Source organism: Gymnogyps californianus, chromosome 9, assembly GCF_018139145.2.
Source record: "Gymnogyps californianus isolate 813 chromosome 9, ASM1813914v2, whole genome shotgun sequence".
Lineage (NCBI taxonomy): Eukaryota > Metazoa > Chordata > Aves > Accipitriformes > Cathartidae > Gymnogyps > Gymnogyps californianus.
In genome coordinates, this window is record NC_059479.1 from 12,667,184 (window position 1) to 12,683,965 (window position 16,782).

Here is a 16,782-nt window from a genome sequence, read left to right on the forward strand (position 1 = left end):
CATGCCAGGCAGCAATATAAAGAATCAGCAACAGCAACAAAAAAAAACCCCAACCTGAAAGACCTGAGATTCCTCTGACAGAAAATTGAGTCAATTTTCTCTTGCACAATCCTTAAAAAAAAAAAAAAATCCAATTTTTTTCCCAAACACACTTCTTTATTGAATGTCTGCAGGCAATAGGGCATCTCCCCATGGTACCTGGGTTTCCTCACCCAGTCTGATGCGAACACTGGGAGCCTAGTCATGTTATAGCCCAACACTTCACAGCAGGTACCTCCTGCCCCTAATGGGCTGCCAGAAGTTGTGCTGTGCTGTTGGGCGATTGATGCCATTTCTCCAAGAGGAGACAAAGACAACAAATTGGTGCCGTGTAGCAGTCACCCTGACACAGGCCTGGGGTGGCAGCTCCCATCCCAACCACGCTGGGGCTGTGCAGGCAGAAGTGTTTATGTCTCCCCTCTTGCCCTGCAGCACACAGCTTGAAACATTTTTGGCCACACTCACTCTCCTTAAATTCAATCTTCCCAAAGCCTATAAATCTGAGGCATTAAGAGGAAGACAAATTATAATGAATGTATTTTAGGAATATAAAAAGAAATGACTTAATATAACTTTCTCTTCTCCCTCTGCCCCCCCTCCCCCCCCTTCACCACCTCACGTTTTTAACATTTTGGGAACTGTCACAGCTTAAAGGGATATAATGCGTGCCGGAGAGATGAGGGAGGTTTTCCCTTTCCGGGCTGATATGAACTGTGCCTGCAGGGAGCTTCTCCCCGAGCCGAGGGGCCCTCTGCCCCAGCGCACACGGGCACCCCGGCCTTCCTCACAAACCAGCGCCCTCCCTAGCTGCGCTTCCAATAAAAATAACGCCGCCGCCCGTTGGCACTCAAAAGTGGGGAAAGAAAAGGGGGAAAATCACGTTGGAAATACGATGATTTTATAGTTCAAGCACCGGTGGCAGCGCCGCAGCCTAATGGTTTCCACGGCGACGGGGGGGGGGGGGGGGGGGGGGGGGGAGGGGGGGAGGGGGTGTCGTGGCCCCGCTCTGCGCGTGCGCGGGAGAAGCGGCCGCGCGCCAGGTACCGGTCGGCGACATCAGCCCTCGTGTGTCGGGAAAACTCCGGGCGGCCCGGGACGGGGTGGGGGGCAGGACGAAACCTAGAGAACAAGCCCCCAAAGAAAGATTAAGGAGAGGAAATAACCTAAGGGGGCGGGAGGTGGCGTGGGCTGCGGCCTCTGGGAGATGGCTCAGCCCTTGTCCGTGTTGTGGGTGAGGTGAGACGATGGCGGGGCCACATCCCCATGCAAGTTCATGAAGCACATACGGGTTGTAGAGGAGAGGTGGAGGAGTCTTTCGGGGCAGCAGGCCATCCTCAGGCAGGCCACATGCGATGCTTTCTGTGTTAGGATGATCTTGTGGTTTTGATGGTTGGGAGGGGGCGTTTTCATTAGCATCAATGCTCCCTTCTTCCCTCAGTAAATTGGATGTTCAGGGGAGATTTTAGGGGAGCTTCAAGGCCAAGGGAGTGGCGGCAGCGTGGCGGGGCCGCGCAGGATGTGGGGAGGCAGACAGCGCTGAAGGAGGGAGACAGCATTTTGGGGGGGGATAGCGAGAGGCCAATTAATTTCTCTAGCGCATCAGGCATGACTAATGAATGCTTCCCCAAAGGAGCAAAGGGTAAGGTTTCACATACATGGCTGTGTGGGCCTAGGGCTGGATTTGGCAGCTGCACAGGCACTGCTGGCCTTTGCTCCTCTGTGCGGTTCGGGGACAGGAGGCTGGGTGGCTCTTGGGGGAGGCCTTCTTCAGAGCTGGGGTTGTCCTTTTGATTATGATCGCCCCAAAAGTCACCAGCATTACGATGGGGAGCAGAAAGGCCAAAATAAAAGTCCACCAAATATTAATGCCACCCCCCCTGCAACACTCAGGGAAACATTGGTATTTTCTTTACAATGGCAACAGACTGAGGGGACCAAGCAAGGGTTTCTCTTGCATTAGAAACATGGTAGAGATTGCTTCTGAGCAGTGTTGATTAAAAGCAACTTCTTTCTTTACCAGGAAAAAAAAAAAATCAGAAAAATCCCCCACCCACCCCAAAAATAGCAGACCAACATTTTTCCCACTTTCCAACAAGATATTTTTCTCTGGGGAAATAAAAATATTAACCAGCTACAGTAACGCCATCAGGAGGGGGACGGGGAAAATTTTTAGCCTTCTTACAAGGTGTGGATATACAGTGGTCTTGAAGATGGGTAGTCCGTACTGTTGTTTATTATCTATAATAAGTAGCATCCAGAAATCTCAGTTAAGGATCAAGCCCTAGTGTGCTAGTCCCTGTACAAACAGACAATAAAAGTCCCTGCCCTGAAGAGCATACAGGCTAAAAATGGTCCTTTACATGGCATAATTTGGAGGGGGAAGGATAGGAATTGGAGACAGAGAAATGAGAAATTAATCTTTTTCCTGACTTCCTTTTATCTTCCAAACAAAAGCCATAAAACATAAATGCTGAGATCATAATTTCCAGTCCCCATCATTAGCCAGGTGTTAGAATCACAGAATCATAGAATCATTTAGGTTGGAAAAGACCCTTAAGATCATCGATCAAGTCCAACCGTAAACCTAACACTGCCAAGTCCACCACTAAACCATGTCCCTAAATGCCATGTCTACACATCTTGTAAATACCTCCAGGGATGGTGACTCAACCACTTCCCTGGGCAGCCGGTTCCAATGCTTGACAACCCTTTCAGTGAAGACATTTTTCCTAATATCCCATCTAAACCTCCCCTGGCGCAACCTGAGGCCATTTCCTCTCATCTTATCACTTGCTACTTGGGAAAAGAGACCAACACCCATCTCACTACAACCTCCCTTCAGGTAGTTGTAGAGAGCGACAAGGTCTCCCCTGAGCCTCCTTTTCTCCAGGCTAAACAGCCGCAGTTCCCTCAGCCGCTCCTCATAAGACTTGTTCTCTAGACCCTTCACCAGCTTCGTTGCCCTTCTTTGGATGCACTCCAGCACCTCAATGTCTTTCTTGTAGTGAGGGGCCCAAAACTGAACACAGTATTTGAGGTGCGGCCTCACCAGTGCTGAGTATGGGGGGGATGATCACTTCTCTAATCCTGCTGGCCACACTATTTCTGATACAAGCCAGGATGCTATTGGCCTTCTTGGCCACCTGGGCACACTGCTGACTCATATTCAGCTGGCTGTTGGCCAACACCCCGAGGTCCTTTTCCGCCGGGCAGCTTTCCAGCCACTCTTCCCCAAGCCTGTAGCGTTGCATGGGGTTGTTGTGACCCAAGTGCAGGACCCGGCACTTAGCCTTGTTGAACCTCATACAATTGGCCTCAGCCCATTGATCCAGCCTGTCCAGATCCCTCTGTAGAGCCTTCCTACCCTCAAGCAGATCAACACTCCCACCCAACTTGGTGTCGTCTGCAAACTTACTGAGGATGCACTCAATTCCCTCATCCATATCATTGATAAAGATATTAAACAGAACTGGCCCCAATACTGAGCCCTGGGTGGCGCAGGAAGGAGACAGCTTGGCAGTGTGTCACACTGCTGATGTTGACACCATTCACCTCAAGAATATGGTCCCCAGGTGCTATTCTTCCATCTGCAGCAATGACAGAATCCCACAAGACTTCTTGAACAATGTTTCCTACTGGGGTGTCTTTACCCCCAGCTATCCTCATCCTCAACTCTTCCTCCAGGTCTTCTCGGTGAATTTCAATTGTGGTCATTTCAGCCATAAGACTAACTCTCTGAGGAAGGTCTTCTTCAGTCTCCTCAAAAGCTGGATTAACCTGTCCAGGCTCTGCAGTCCCTAGTGATACCACAGCAGCTGCAGAGCTTTCTGCCATAAGTGATGATCCTCCACTTGGTACCTCTGGATCCTTGGGTGTGTTTGTCTCCACCTTGGTAGGGGGATGTTCTCTCCCTTTGTAAATTGGATTGTTTTTCTGCTGTAGTTTAGCTTTGTATTTCTTGAAACCAGGACACCTGTTCTGCAGATGAGCTTCTAGTTCACACCGCTGCATTGTCTGCTGACACTGCCTTGAAAGGACAGAAGACAATCAGCTTATCCAGCAGGTTTCATACTAGAAGGCTGGACTTGTGGCACTGCTGGAAAGAGAGCTTTTTCTGATCCACAGGACAAAAGTTATACTCCTGCATGAAGTTTTTCAGGCATTTGAAACGGTAGATATGTCCACAGGGGGTGTCCATAGGTTGGAGCAGAGCCTAAAGGCAGATATGGCAGATGAGTTCATCGTCCACTTCATCCTGGAAGTTGTAGAGATGACTGTCCAGCAAGAGGTGGAACTGACCACATTCACAGTAAAGTTCACTAACTTGGGATGCGTGTTCTTCTGCTACGGGATCAGCCATGATAGCCAGCATCAGGCTCTCTCGGGCCACCAGCAAGGAAACTTGTCATGTAGTAGCTGTCTGACAGAGGTCCTCTGTAGGCGGTGGGGGTGGGAATGTGACTCGCTCGTCCCCGGGAAGGGGAGGGAGGAGGTGAGGGAAGCCCAGCGCCAGCTCGGCCTGTGACGGCGGCAATATGTGGCTCCTCCACCAAGTTTCTGAGCAGGGAAGAAAGTCGAAACCTATGTAAGAGGAGGAGGCAGCACAGCCACCCAGGTGTCTTGCAGCCACCCAGGTGTCTCCGTCCCTCCTGCCTGGCGCGGCACAGCTCAGCCCCGTGTTCTCGGGCTGTCTCCCCTGGAGTGAGCTAGTCAGACGCTGGTGAAAAGACAACAGCTGTCCCGGGCTGAAAGACGCTGCGGTACCATAACCCACTCCAGCGTGATGGCAGAAACTACAGCATGCAGGGAAAGGCAAGTGGTTTATGCCAGTCTAGGAAGGGACCAGTGGGGCTTGGCTGCCACTGTCTTGCTGAGCAGGGCCACACAAGGCTACTGGGTATCTCTGTGCCGTGGATTCCCTGCTGATAGCAGGGAAACCTTTTTTCAGGAAACTGGAGCTTTGCGAAGTAATTCCAAAAAATAATGGATTTTTCTTTCTGGCTTTTCTTAGCTTTTCTTTTTTGAGATACTGTAGAAACTTAAAAACATGATTGAATTTGTGCATGCCTTTATTTATTGAGCTATTTATGATGGGCACAGATTTCCCTAAGCCAAAACCCCCCCTCCCTCCCTCCTCCTTCCCCAGCCTTAGTAATCAGCTTCCTTGTGCTCCAGCCCACGCTAGGCTATTTTCCTCTGTCAAATCCTCCATCATTGGTTAAATTACCTAGGTGTGTGTTGGCTTTATCTTTTTCTGGTGAAATCTTATAATCTTTCAAGTCTACTTTGCCCAAGTCCCTGTCATCCTCTTAGGTCTCTTGTACACCCTGCTTCTCTCCTGGCTGATTCCGTAAAAGGTCTAATTTCAACAAGCTGCTGCTCTCAGGGCTCAAGTCTGTACTCCGGCACCCATGACGATCATCTGTGTCCATCAAGGCTCCCAAGTGCCTTGAAGCTACAGTGAATTGCAGATGCTTGGACTTCTTTGCACATGGATGTTAAATTTTCCCTTCCACCATCCTTTTCTCAGATGCTCCCCTTCCACATTTTGCTGCCTGTGTTCGCTGCAGCCTACATTGCCTGCACACCTTTTATGCCACCGTACTGTTAATGAGCATATTTGGCACGGGCCCTGGTTTGCCACCAGGGTGCCCCCTCCCACATACACGCTAGCAGCTGCCTTCTGACATGTGAAGACATGCTTCACTCAGAGTCTGTCGCGTGAGCCAGTTTTAATCTAGGATGCTCTTTCCTTTTGGCTCCCCACAGAGATCACAGGACCCTGTTTAATCCAGCTCCCTGTCGGATACGGTTGAGTCATAGGAGGTTTTTCTGTTGCTACATCTAATAGAGCTTTGCTATCAGGAGCAGAGCATCAACCTGCTTGGCTGGGAGTTGGCACTGTCACCCAGCAGCTCTCCTTGTCTGGAAGTTGTTTTGATTCTTTTCTTAGACTTCTCCCTCTCTGTGTCTTTCTCTCTAAAACATTAATTTCCTCTAATTAGAGCCTCCTTAACAATTCTTTTTTCCCCTCTCCTCAGTTAATTTCCTCTAATTAGAACCTCCTTAATAATTCTTTTGCTAAATCAATTTCCTTAGTCAGAACCACCCGCCATAATTTCTTTCCATCCTTTCAAAAGCTGTCGGAGTAGCTAAGCAAATTATGCTTCTGGGTAACCTTTATCTCTTGGTATTTTAAAAGAAGAACTGTAACAGGTTAGACAGGCACAATTTCCCCTTCCAGAGCTATGCTGGTCTGACCCCATTAGGTTATACTTAGCTGAGTGTTGTACTATTGTATACTTAATTAGGCGCTCTAGCTGTTCCTCTGGAACCAAGGTAAGGCTGTATTTATAAATGAATTAAACATGACACTTCATTATTCAGATCAGATTTAACAGTGTCAAAATCCATCTTTAAACCAGATCAAATTGCTCTCTAAGAATATGTAAAACCTCCTGCCCCTTAGCTGTCCTGTGAGCCAGCCGTTCCTAACTTCTCTGCAGCCATGCCAGCTTTCTTCTCATGACGAGCCTTTTAAGTACTAATTGTTTCTAAAACATGCTGTTTTTAAAAAGATTTTTTTTGTTGTTTGTAATTTACACGGTAAGTAACTATTAATGGCACATTGCTTTTCACAATCATGCTGTGGGCCACATCAGCAGTTGGTATAAATGGGGAGGCAGCTGATTTACACATTATGGACCTTGGGCCTGAGTTTCCTCTTCTACATTATGCAGTTCTTCCCAATTGAGACTGTATTATGCATTTCTTTGTCCCTTTAAGATGAACCATAAGAAACCATCTCACTATGTCTGACCTTCCTGAAATCTGCTAAGGACGACTCGCTCCGTTTCCTGATTTTGGGAAGAAAAGGGCCAAGTATTGGTGGCAACTGGGAGGAGATACACATTTTTAGCAAAGTCTGGTTTGTTATGTAATTATGAAAAAAAAGAAGTAAGAAAACACATTTGAGCTGCAGGAATGCTCTCTCCCCACCACTGGTAGGTGCAGCACTGGTAGCTGATCGTGGTCCCTTTTCTAGTACCCCTTTCTCAGGTTAGCACCTACTACCAAGCACAGATCTGATGGTTTCAACAAGTGGTGTTGTGAAGGAGAGCACTGCCCTGCTATGATGCATGGTACAGTAGGGCCCAGCTCACATGAGACAGGCCAAAGAAAGCTACCTCACAATAGGCTCATGAGACTGCTTCTGGTTTTTGTAGCATAAGGACTTTCTCCCTCTTTTGGCTATGCCCAACGTAAGCTGCATAGCCTGCTCAAAGTCCTGATCACAAAGCAGAATGTCACTGTGGGCCCTGAAGAGTCTGCTCCAGTAAGGCAGATGGGCCCTTCAAACTTGTGAAGTGCTTTTTACCACCGTCTGATGAGAAGCAGCAACGTCTCAGTGGGTGGATGCCTTGGGTGCCACTTGGTACAACAAGTGGAGTGATCCATGAGGAATGCTCCACAGATATTCTACGGGGCGCTGGTGGAGGCTTGCAGCTACTCCATCCTTATCAGTGCCACTGTCAGCTTTCTGGGCAGGTTCAAAACATTTTAGCCAAGCTCAGCTACTGTGGAAAAGCTGTACTGCTGCCCTCTTTCACATTTCTCTCCTTCTGATCTTTCCAAGCCTCTAGCACTCCACAAAGTCAATTCTGGTGGAAGTGGTGCAGAAGTTGTAAGATCTACTTTATTTCCTTTGCAGTCTTAATAACTATGCAGAAAACTCCATTTAATATCACTTCCCATGGAATTTTGGAGTAGGATTGGATGGAAAAATGAAACGCATTAAGGTTTTTGTTTTTGACAAAATCCCTAATGTTTGAGGTGGGACTAGGACATTTCTGGGCAATCTTACAAGGAGTAAAATGCTGGTGGTGCTGGAGAGGGGGTTGTTTGGGAAGGGTAGATTCTCTAAAAAGATATGTTAGAAGGCTAAAAAAAAGCTGTCTGGTTCTTCTCAGAAGAGATGAGAGAGCAGGAAGAGGGAATCACCAGGTTGGATTGTTCAGACCGACAATCGACTACTACGGAAGAGATGCTGTTCTCTGTGCTCCTTGAGAAGCCCATCTTGCTGGTCTCCAGTCCATTCCAGCTGAGGATGAAGCACGGCTAGAGATAGAGATAGGCAATCCAATAGACAATGTTGAAGAGCAGGAAGGCGGTGGGGAAGAAGACGCGAGAGTAGGAGTCCAGGCGGGAGATGTGAATGCGGACCCTCCCCTCCCGCCACATTCCTGTCTGACAGTCCTCAATGCAGCAGAAGAACCTCTCGCATTCCTTTCCTTCCAGGCACGGGGAGCCAGGGTCTTCATCCTCATCCTCCTCTATCTCTGGGGGCCAGTGCATGATGTTGTTGATGTTGATGGTGGTAAAGGATGGCATCACCTGCGCACCGGCAGGTGGCTGTAATGAGGAGGAGGAGGTGGATTAAAGGTAAGGAAAAGGCAAGAAAATATGTTCTAGACACCAAAACCCATCCAGCTGGCAATAGGTCAGTTCATAGCATAGGTGCAGTTCAATGGAGAGGGATGACTGATCATTCCCTATCTCTGCACCTGGTTGTAAATCACCACCTTGGCATACTGTGGGGACTGGCAGCTCCCTGCACGACTGTGAATTTCCTCCCTGGCACCCTAGGGCATAGCCTTAGTCAGCAAAGATCTAATTGCTCTGATTCCCCATCTCTGCCACTAATAGTCAGTGCAGAAACAGGACCTGTTTAGTTTCAGCTGTGCTAGCCTCTTCCCTCACTCCCCTGAGCTCAGCTGTCTCCGAAGGCACAGCACACAGTCCAGATGTGTCTTCTGGTTGCTGTGAGTTGCTGGAGAAAAGCTGGAGAAAGGCTGTATGTATGTGACTCATAACCTCGTGGCCCAGGAGAAGAGGCATATCATCAGCCTCATGGAAGAGCTCTCTCCACCCATCCTGGGAGATGAGGCTGGCACAGAAGAGATCTGTCTTTTTTGGTTTCAGTTCTGTCCCAATTCAGAGGCCTGTTTCAGCTGATGTGTCAGAAGTACCTGCCATGAGCTTGGGCAGATCTCAAGAGGATGATGACCGCTCTGGGTTCACTGTCCCCACACTCAGGAGGTCTTCTGATGGACAGACCACAAAAGAAAGTAGGTTTCTGCATCTCTGTGACCTCTGTAATCCACAGAGATCAAACCGGTACAGGTGGAAGAACTTGGGTGTAGATCACCCTGTCTTAAAGTGGACATCTACATTTGGTCATGTGAGTCATCCTAAACTGTACTGATAAGTGTTCCAGCAATTTTGAAGAGAACACAGGGTGCCGGGCTCTGACAGGGACCTCCTTGTTTTAGGGGAGCCTCAGCTGCTTTTTCTGGTTGTGTCTCACCTTTCAGGTGCTCAGACCCAGCACACAAAGTGGTCTGAGGACCTTATGAAGACAGTATGGGTCAGGCACTAAACCACGTCAGCAGTTTCCAATGCAGGCTCAGGAGGGATATTTCTAAATAGCTTGGAGTTCTAACAACATCCACCTCTGCTGGCCCCTTTAACCTACCAGCCTGGCTTTCCTGTTGTTGTGCTCAAGTGGTTTCTTGTTTCCCACCAGGTAGTTGAGTGTAGCGTACTCCATGAGAGCTGCAAAGACGAAGATGAAGCACACAGAGACAAAGAGGTCCATGGCTGTGATATAGGAAACGCGGGGAAGGTGCTTGCGGGAGATGGTACTCAGGGTGGTCATTGTTAGCACAGTCGTGATACCTAAGAGAGAAAAGAGCGGGTTAAAGTAATAAAGAGGAGCACTTGTGTCTTCTACATGCATCCAGCCCCCAAAACATCCCCATTTCCCCTCTCCTGTGGGAGAGAAATGCCTCTGGTTGTCTGGTCCCATTTTTGCTCTGCTCAGCCAGACTCTGGTCTTGAGGTGCCCTCTGACAATGCTCTATGGAAAAAGAGCTGTTCAAAACCCAGGTGTCACACAGGCCATCCATGTGGACTAGTAAAGGAGTAGGGAACTCAGACTCTTTTTAAGGCTGTACACAGGAACAACTACTTGGATGATGGGAGAAGACTCCAAAGGAAGGACATGCTAAGAAGCAATAACACTGGATGGATGGCTTGGGGCAGGGAATGGGTGAGTTGGGATTCAGTCAGTGATGTCTGGCTGAGTCAGCAATAAGCATGGCAATGTCTCAGATGACACAGGACTGCTATTTCTGTCTCATGTGAACCAGAGCTGGAATGCAAAGACCTCTGTTCTTGTTCTCCCTTTGTATCTGAGCATTTGCTCCCAGGATGAATTCAGCCCAATGCAAAGCTCATCATAGAATCACAGAACCATAGAATAGTTTGGGTTGGAAGGGACCTGTAAAGGTCATCTCGTCCAAGCCCCCTGCAATAAGCAGGGACATCTTCAACTAGATCAGGTTGCTCAGAGCCCTGTCTAACCTGACCTTGAATGTTTCCAGGGATGGGGCATCTACCACCTCTCTGGGCAACCTGTTCCAGTGTTTCACCACCCTCATTGTAAAAAATTTCTTCCTTAGATCTAGTGTGAATCTACCCTCTTTTAGTTTAAAACTGTTACGCCTTGTCCTATCGTTACAGGCCCTACTAAAAAGTCTGTCCCCATCTTTCTTATAAGCCCCCTTTAAGTATTGAAAGGCTGCAATAAGGTCTCCCTGGAGCCTTCTCTTCTCCGGGCTGAACAACCCCAACTGTCTCAGCCTGTCCTCCTAGGAGAGGTGTTCCCGCCCTCTGATCATCTTCGTGGCCCTCCTCTGGACCCACTCCAACAGGTCCATGTCTTTCCTGTACTGAGGACTCCAGAGCTGGATGCAGTACTCCAGGTGGGGTCTCACCAGAGCAGAGCAGAGGGGCAGAATCACCTCCCTCGACCTGCTGGCCACACGTCTTTTGATGCAGTCAAGGATACGGTTAGCTTTCTGGGCTGTGAGCACACATTGCTGGCTCATGTCCAGCTTTTCATCCACCAGTACTCCCATGTCCTTCTCCTCGGGGCTGCTCTCAATCCCTTCATCCCCCAGCCTGTACTGATACCAGGGGTTGCCCTGACCCAGGTGCAGGACCTTGCACTTGGCCTTGTTGAACCTCATGAGGTTCACATGGACTCACTTCTCAAGCTTGTCCAGGTCCCTCTGAATGGCATCCAGTCCTTCAGGCGTGTCAACCACATCACTCAGCTGGGTGTTGTCTGCAAACTTGCTGAGGGTGCACTTGATCCCACTATCTATGTCATTGATGAAGATTTATTAAACACTACTGGTCCCAATATGGACCCCTGAGGGACACCACTCGTCACTGATCTCCATCTGGACATTGAGCTGTTGACCACTACTCTCTGGATGCAACCATCCATCCAACCAATTCCTTATCCACCGAATAGTCCATCCATCAAATCCCTATCTCTCCAATTTAGAGAGAAGGATGTTGTGGGGGACCATGTCAAAGGCCTTACAGAAGTCCAGATAGATGACATCAGTAGCTCTTCCCTTGTTCACTGATGTAGTCACTCTATCATAGAAAGCCACTAGGCTGGTCAGGCAAGACTTGCCCTTAGTGAAGTCATGCTAGCTGTGTTGAATCAGCTCCCTGTCCTCCATGTGCCTTAGCATAGCTTCTAGGAGGATCTGTTCCATGATTTTCCCAGGCACAGAGGTGAGGCTGACAGGTCGGTAGTTCCCAGGGTCCTCCTTTCTACCCTTTTTAAAAATGGGTGCAATGTTTCCCTTTTTCCAGTCACCGGGGACTTCACTTGGCTGCCACAACTTTTCAAATATCATGGAGAGTGGCTTGGCAACTACATCAGCCAATTCCCTCAGGACTCTGGGATGCATCTCATCAGGTCCCATAAACTTATGTATGTTCAGGTTCCTCAGGTGGTCACGAACCTGATCTTCTCTTACAGTGGGAGGGACTTTGCTCCCCCAGCCCCTGTCTTGTGGTCCATCCACTCGAGAGGTGTGGGAAGAGAGGCTGCCAGTGAAGACTGAGGCAAAAAAGTTGAGTACCTCAGCCTTCTCCTCGTCCATTGTTACCAGTTTGCCAGTCGTGTTCATCAGGTGGGGTATGCTTTCTTTGACGTTCCTTTTCTGGCTGACATACCTGTAGAAGCTCTTATTATTATTCTTTGCGTCCCTTGCCAAGTTCAGCTCCAGCCACGCCTTGGCCTTCCTGACCCCATCTCTACACAACTGGGCAGTGTCCCTATACTCCTCCCAGGATACCTGTCCCTGCTTCCACTGCCTGTGTGTTTCCTTCTTGCCCTTTAGTTTGATGAGCAGGTCTCGACTCAGCCATGCTGGTCTCTTGCCTTCCTTTCCTGATTTCTTGCACCTGGAGATGGAGAGCTCTTGTGCTCTATGGAAAGCGTCCTTAAAGATCTGCCAGCTCTGTTCTGCTCCCTTGTCCCTGAGGGCAGTTTCCCAGGGGGTCCTATTGACTGACTGCTTGAACAGCTGGAAGTTTGCTTTCCTAAAATTCAGCATCCTGACTTTACTCTTCACCTGACCCATATCCCTCAGGACTGCGAACTCCACCAGTACATGATCACTGCAGCCCTGGCTGCCTCCAGTCTTGATGTCACTGATTAGCTCACTTGCATTGGTGACCATCATGTCCAGTATCACATCCCCTCTGGTAGGGCTGTCTATTACCTGGCTTAAGAAGTTATCCTCAATGCACTCCAGGAGTCTCCTGGCTTGCCTACAGTTCATTATGCTACTTTTCCAGCAGATGTTGGGGTGGCTGAAGTCCCCCAGCAGGACAAGAGCCTGCGAGCGCGATGCCTCCTGTAGCTGGATTAAGAAGGCTTTGTCAATAGGCTCCCCTTGATTGGGCGGCCTGTAGTAAACACCAACCACAAGGTTCCCTTTGTTGCCTCGGTCTCTAATTCTTACCCATAAGCTTTCAACCTGCTCATGGCTATTCTTCAGAGACCGCTCTCCACAAACTATCCATTTCTTGATGTACAGGGCAAGTGGGTAGGAGATGATAAGGAATCTTTTTTGACTTCAATGGGGCTTGGAATTGTTTTTGCAGCAGCAGTAATGCTTACAGACCTGCTTCCAGAGATGAAGTATTAGGAGCCAACAAAGAATCAGCTGGAAGAGTTGGTATCGTGATCTCATCCACTGCCTTTCAGGATGTGGAGAAGAAGCAGGAACTCCATCTCTTCCTCCTTCTCTAGCATTCATCTAAATCTACCTGCCACCCTTTCCTGGGGTCACCCCAATGGCTCTGGGTGGGAGCATGGCAAAAGATTTTCATATTTTCCTGCTGTATTTGCATTAGCAGATGTGATGTGACTTCCCATATATTTGAAATGCCAATGGAACTGGTCTGGTTTACATCTCCCTAATGTAGGCTGGCGGGCTTGAAATGTACTGGGGATCATTTGTATTAAGTACAACAGGAGCTGTGGAGAGAATACATTACTCTTGATGTGCTGAGCTCCCTTCCCACAGAGAGGGGCCCCCCTCCTGGGGAAACTTGCCTTTGTTTTTTGAGACAGCCACCATAGCGGTGTCAGCTGTGCAGAACATTTTGCCTCTTGCTGTTCATTCCTTTCCCAGCCACAGACTATGGTGTACCCTCACCTCCATTGGAAATGACACCCCATTCCTCCTCCTGATCTCTCCATGGGCAACAAAGAAATTGATTTTGATAGGGAGGTGGGGAGAGATGGTCAGAATGGATGGGCTCTGAATAGCCCTGCCTGATGCTGATGGCCCTTCACCTCTCCTCTCCCTCCCTGCAGAGGCCTGCAGGCAGGGCTGGGAGCACTACCTCCAATTAAAGGGAAAGTCAGCGGGGCTGATGGGAAGGACAGCGCTGGGAAGCAGAGCTTGCTGCAAAATGCACATACAGCCAAAGTGCATTAAAGATTCGTAAAGACCTCTCTAGCGCCTATCAGAGCAGGATTCAATCAACGTAAGCTTTTTCCTGCCTCAAAGAGCCACTGCAGGTTGCTGAGAAAATCTAAACAATAGGCAGAGCTGTTGCCACGTCCTGGACTCCCACTGACTGTGGTGTGACTGACAGAGAAAGGCTGTACCTACAGGGCTTCCACCTCCTGCCGGAGCTTGGGACCTAATGGATACAGCTGAGCAACTTTGCTCATTACCCTACAACCTTCATGTCACTGGTCCTACACTGAGCCTTTGAAAAGTCATGAGGAAATCCAGAATACATGCATGTGACAGGTGCCCTTTGGCCAGCATTGCAATGCCACAGTTCAGCCCTTCCTTCTCCCTTTCGGCACATGAGAATACCACATTGTCAAATTGGAAAAGGCTGTGTTCAGGTCTCAGATCAAGATATGAGAGTGTTGTGCTATCCTGAAATAATCCAGTAGTCAAGCCAGTACAGCTGGAGATTCGGTTGAGCTTGAGGATAGTGTTACAAACAGAAAGATGGAGAAGTGGACTATCCTCCAGTAAGCTGAATAACGCCAGAAAATGGCAAAGCGCTTTAGGAGGTTTTGTACTCCAACACTGCCAGTCTGCTAGCCTTGCAGAGTTCGACAGGCATCAGACATGCAACAAACTGTCTCTTACCCAGAGATGTCCTGGCTGGCGTAGAATCTCTCTTGATCCAGAAGGAAACCCAGGAAAGAACAACAGTCAGGATGCAGGGAATGTAGGTCTGAATGGCAAAATAACCCATACGTCTACTTAGGTCAAAAGAAACTGTCATCACCATGTACTCCCCTAGGAAAAAGCAACAGAGACATTGGAATCATAACATGTGGCTTCCTAAAACACAAAAATAAGTGAAGTTTCAGAATTTGGAGTGTTTCTGATGAGGTTTTCTTGTTGTTTTAAGTGCCCGTCCGGCTGGTTTTGTGGCTGGCTTTGTGGCTGCCCAGATTGTTAGCTTCATGGACAGCTGTGTGGCTGGCTGAGTAGGTTTGGTGACTTGCTGGCATTGTGGCTGGCTTGCTGGTTTTGTGGCTAGTGGACTCTGTGGCTACCTAGCTAGCTCTGTAGCTGTTTGACTTAATGTCTTTGTGACTAATTTAAGAGCTGACTTTGTGGTTGCCCAACTGGTTATCTGTCTGTCTGGCTATGTGGCCACCAGGCTGCATTTGTACTGGCCTGGCTGTGTGTCCAAGCACACTGAACAGCCAACTGTCTGGAAAAGTTTCAGGGAAGAAACTATAGAGAGTATTCATCTTCAGCTGATTGCTGCAAGGGTTTCTTTTCTATAGAAGCTATTTAGCTGTAACAGGCTACATGGCCTGGCTTGCTAACTATCTATCTATCTGAGCTGTGACAAAGGAGGTGTCCTTCAGTCACTTGCATCGAGACTCTGGTTCTGCCCCTGGAAAAGGTATGTGGTGCTGTACATCCTAATTGCTCATTTGGCAGCTTACAGCTGAGGTTCTTCCTCTTTTTCAGAGGCTCCTAGTGAGTATTGGAAGAGAGCCACCCAACAGCTCTAGGGTTAAGATGGAACTTGCAAGCAATTACCAAAAAAGAGAATTACAAATATCAGACAGCCACTGGTGCATTCAAGATACTTTCACTGCACCACATCTTGTCCCGGTTTCTGCTGCCTTTCTACCCTGGTTAGAGGCTGGCTGCTGGTGTTGGCAACAGCAGCTTTCTGCAGAGTGGGAGAAGCACTACCTGAACTTGCTGCTTCAGAGGGCTCAAAAATATGAGCTCACCCCACCTGCAGGAATCCAAAGAGGCTTTCCTCAGTTGTCTGTGGGAAGGAAAGGGGATGTGAGGTATTATGAGGAGGAAGAGCTGAAGGGCCTCCATTCTCTGGGTTCTTCACACATGCAGCCTTGTTCCTGTCTCTTAAAGCATAATTCAGGTGTTCATCAGCCCCACAGAACTTTACAGATGGAAAGACTGAGACCTGCAAGTTCTTATTTCCCCACCCGTGTTCCAATTATGAGCATCACCCAGGGATCACATAGTATGCACATACTGCAGCAAGACGGGATCTGAGCTCCATCTCCTCTTCCTCCTGACCCTTCAATTAGGGATAGCTTCATTCACATCAGCATTGTCACCCCATAGTTCACAGATGTCAGTGGTTCTGGCCTACCCCTGCTTCATTTTCCGCTCACCCTTCATCTCCATCACTCCTGCTCCCTCTAGCAGAGGTCCATCCCTTCATTCTTACGTTTCTCTAACTGTGCTGTTGTGACCTTCCTTCCCCACCACTGTGGAGCTGTCTGGTGACTCCTTTGCCTCCCACGAGGTCTCCAACACACTGGCGTTTCTGTGGGCTGTCTCCCTTTGCCTCACCTGCCCCAGTCCTGAGAACTTCCGAGGTGTTCCTCAGCCCCGTGAAGTCAAACTGGTAGAGCCTCCAGGTGCGCTGGTCGGAGACCTCAATGGAGTAGCGCCGCCAGCGATAGACAATCTCCTCTCGTGGGTAGCCATCTGGGAAAAGGGGCAAGGACATCAATGAAACAGTCGGTCATGTGCCTCCACCTCATTCACTACCCTGACTACAAAAGCACTGGCATCTCACTCTAGCTGGTTTGTAAACATGAAGCTTTCAGGCAGGTATTTTCGATGCCTTTTGTTTAGATTCCCTTAGGCATCCCCACATGCAATGGGAGTAGGGACAGCATCTCCCCTTGTGGGCCGCTTCAAATTCTAGGGATGGGAAAAGCAATGTTAGAAATGGAGCCTTTCTAAGGACTGCAGTGGTGGGAAAGAGACTTGGGTTGGTGTAAGAGGACTCCTCCAGCCTGAAGTCTTTAAGGGTTTTAGCTCCCTG

At 48.8% G+C, this 16,782-nt stretch overlaps 1 protein-coding gene across 2 annotated transcripts in view; it reads right to left on the reverse strand.

Annotated features, from left to right (window-relative positions):
* Positions 1 to 5,193: 5,193 nt before the first annotated feature.
* Positions 5,194 to 16,782, reverse strand: part of LOC127019539 (gamma-aminobutyric acid receptor subunit gamma-4) — a 41,692-nt gene continuing 30,103 nt past the window's right edge. For both annotated transcript variants that reach the window (XM_050901629.1, XM_050901628.1), the window contains exons 6-9: positions 16,302 to 16,439; positions 14,595 to 14,747; positions 9,575 to 9,777; positions 5,194 to 8,451 (exon numbers count right to left, since the gene is read on the reverse strand). In XM_050901629.1, coding sequence (XP_050757586.1) covers positions 8,158 to 8,451; positions 9,575 to 9,777; positions 14,595 to 14,747; positions 16,302 to 16,439 — 788 coding nt within the window. In that variant the 3' untranslated portion in view covers positions 5,194 to 8,157. The remainder of the gene's footprint in view (positions 8,452 to 9,574; positions 9,778 to 14,594; positions 14,748 to 16,301; positions 16,440 to 16,782) is intronic.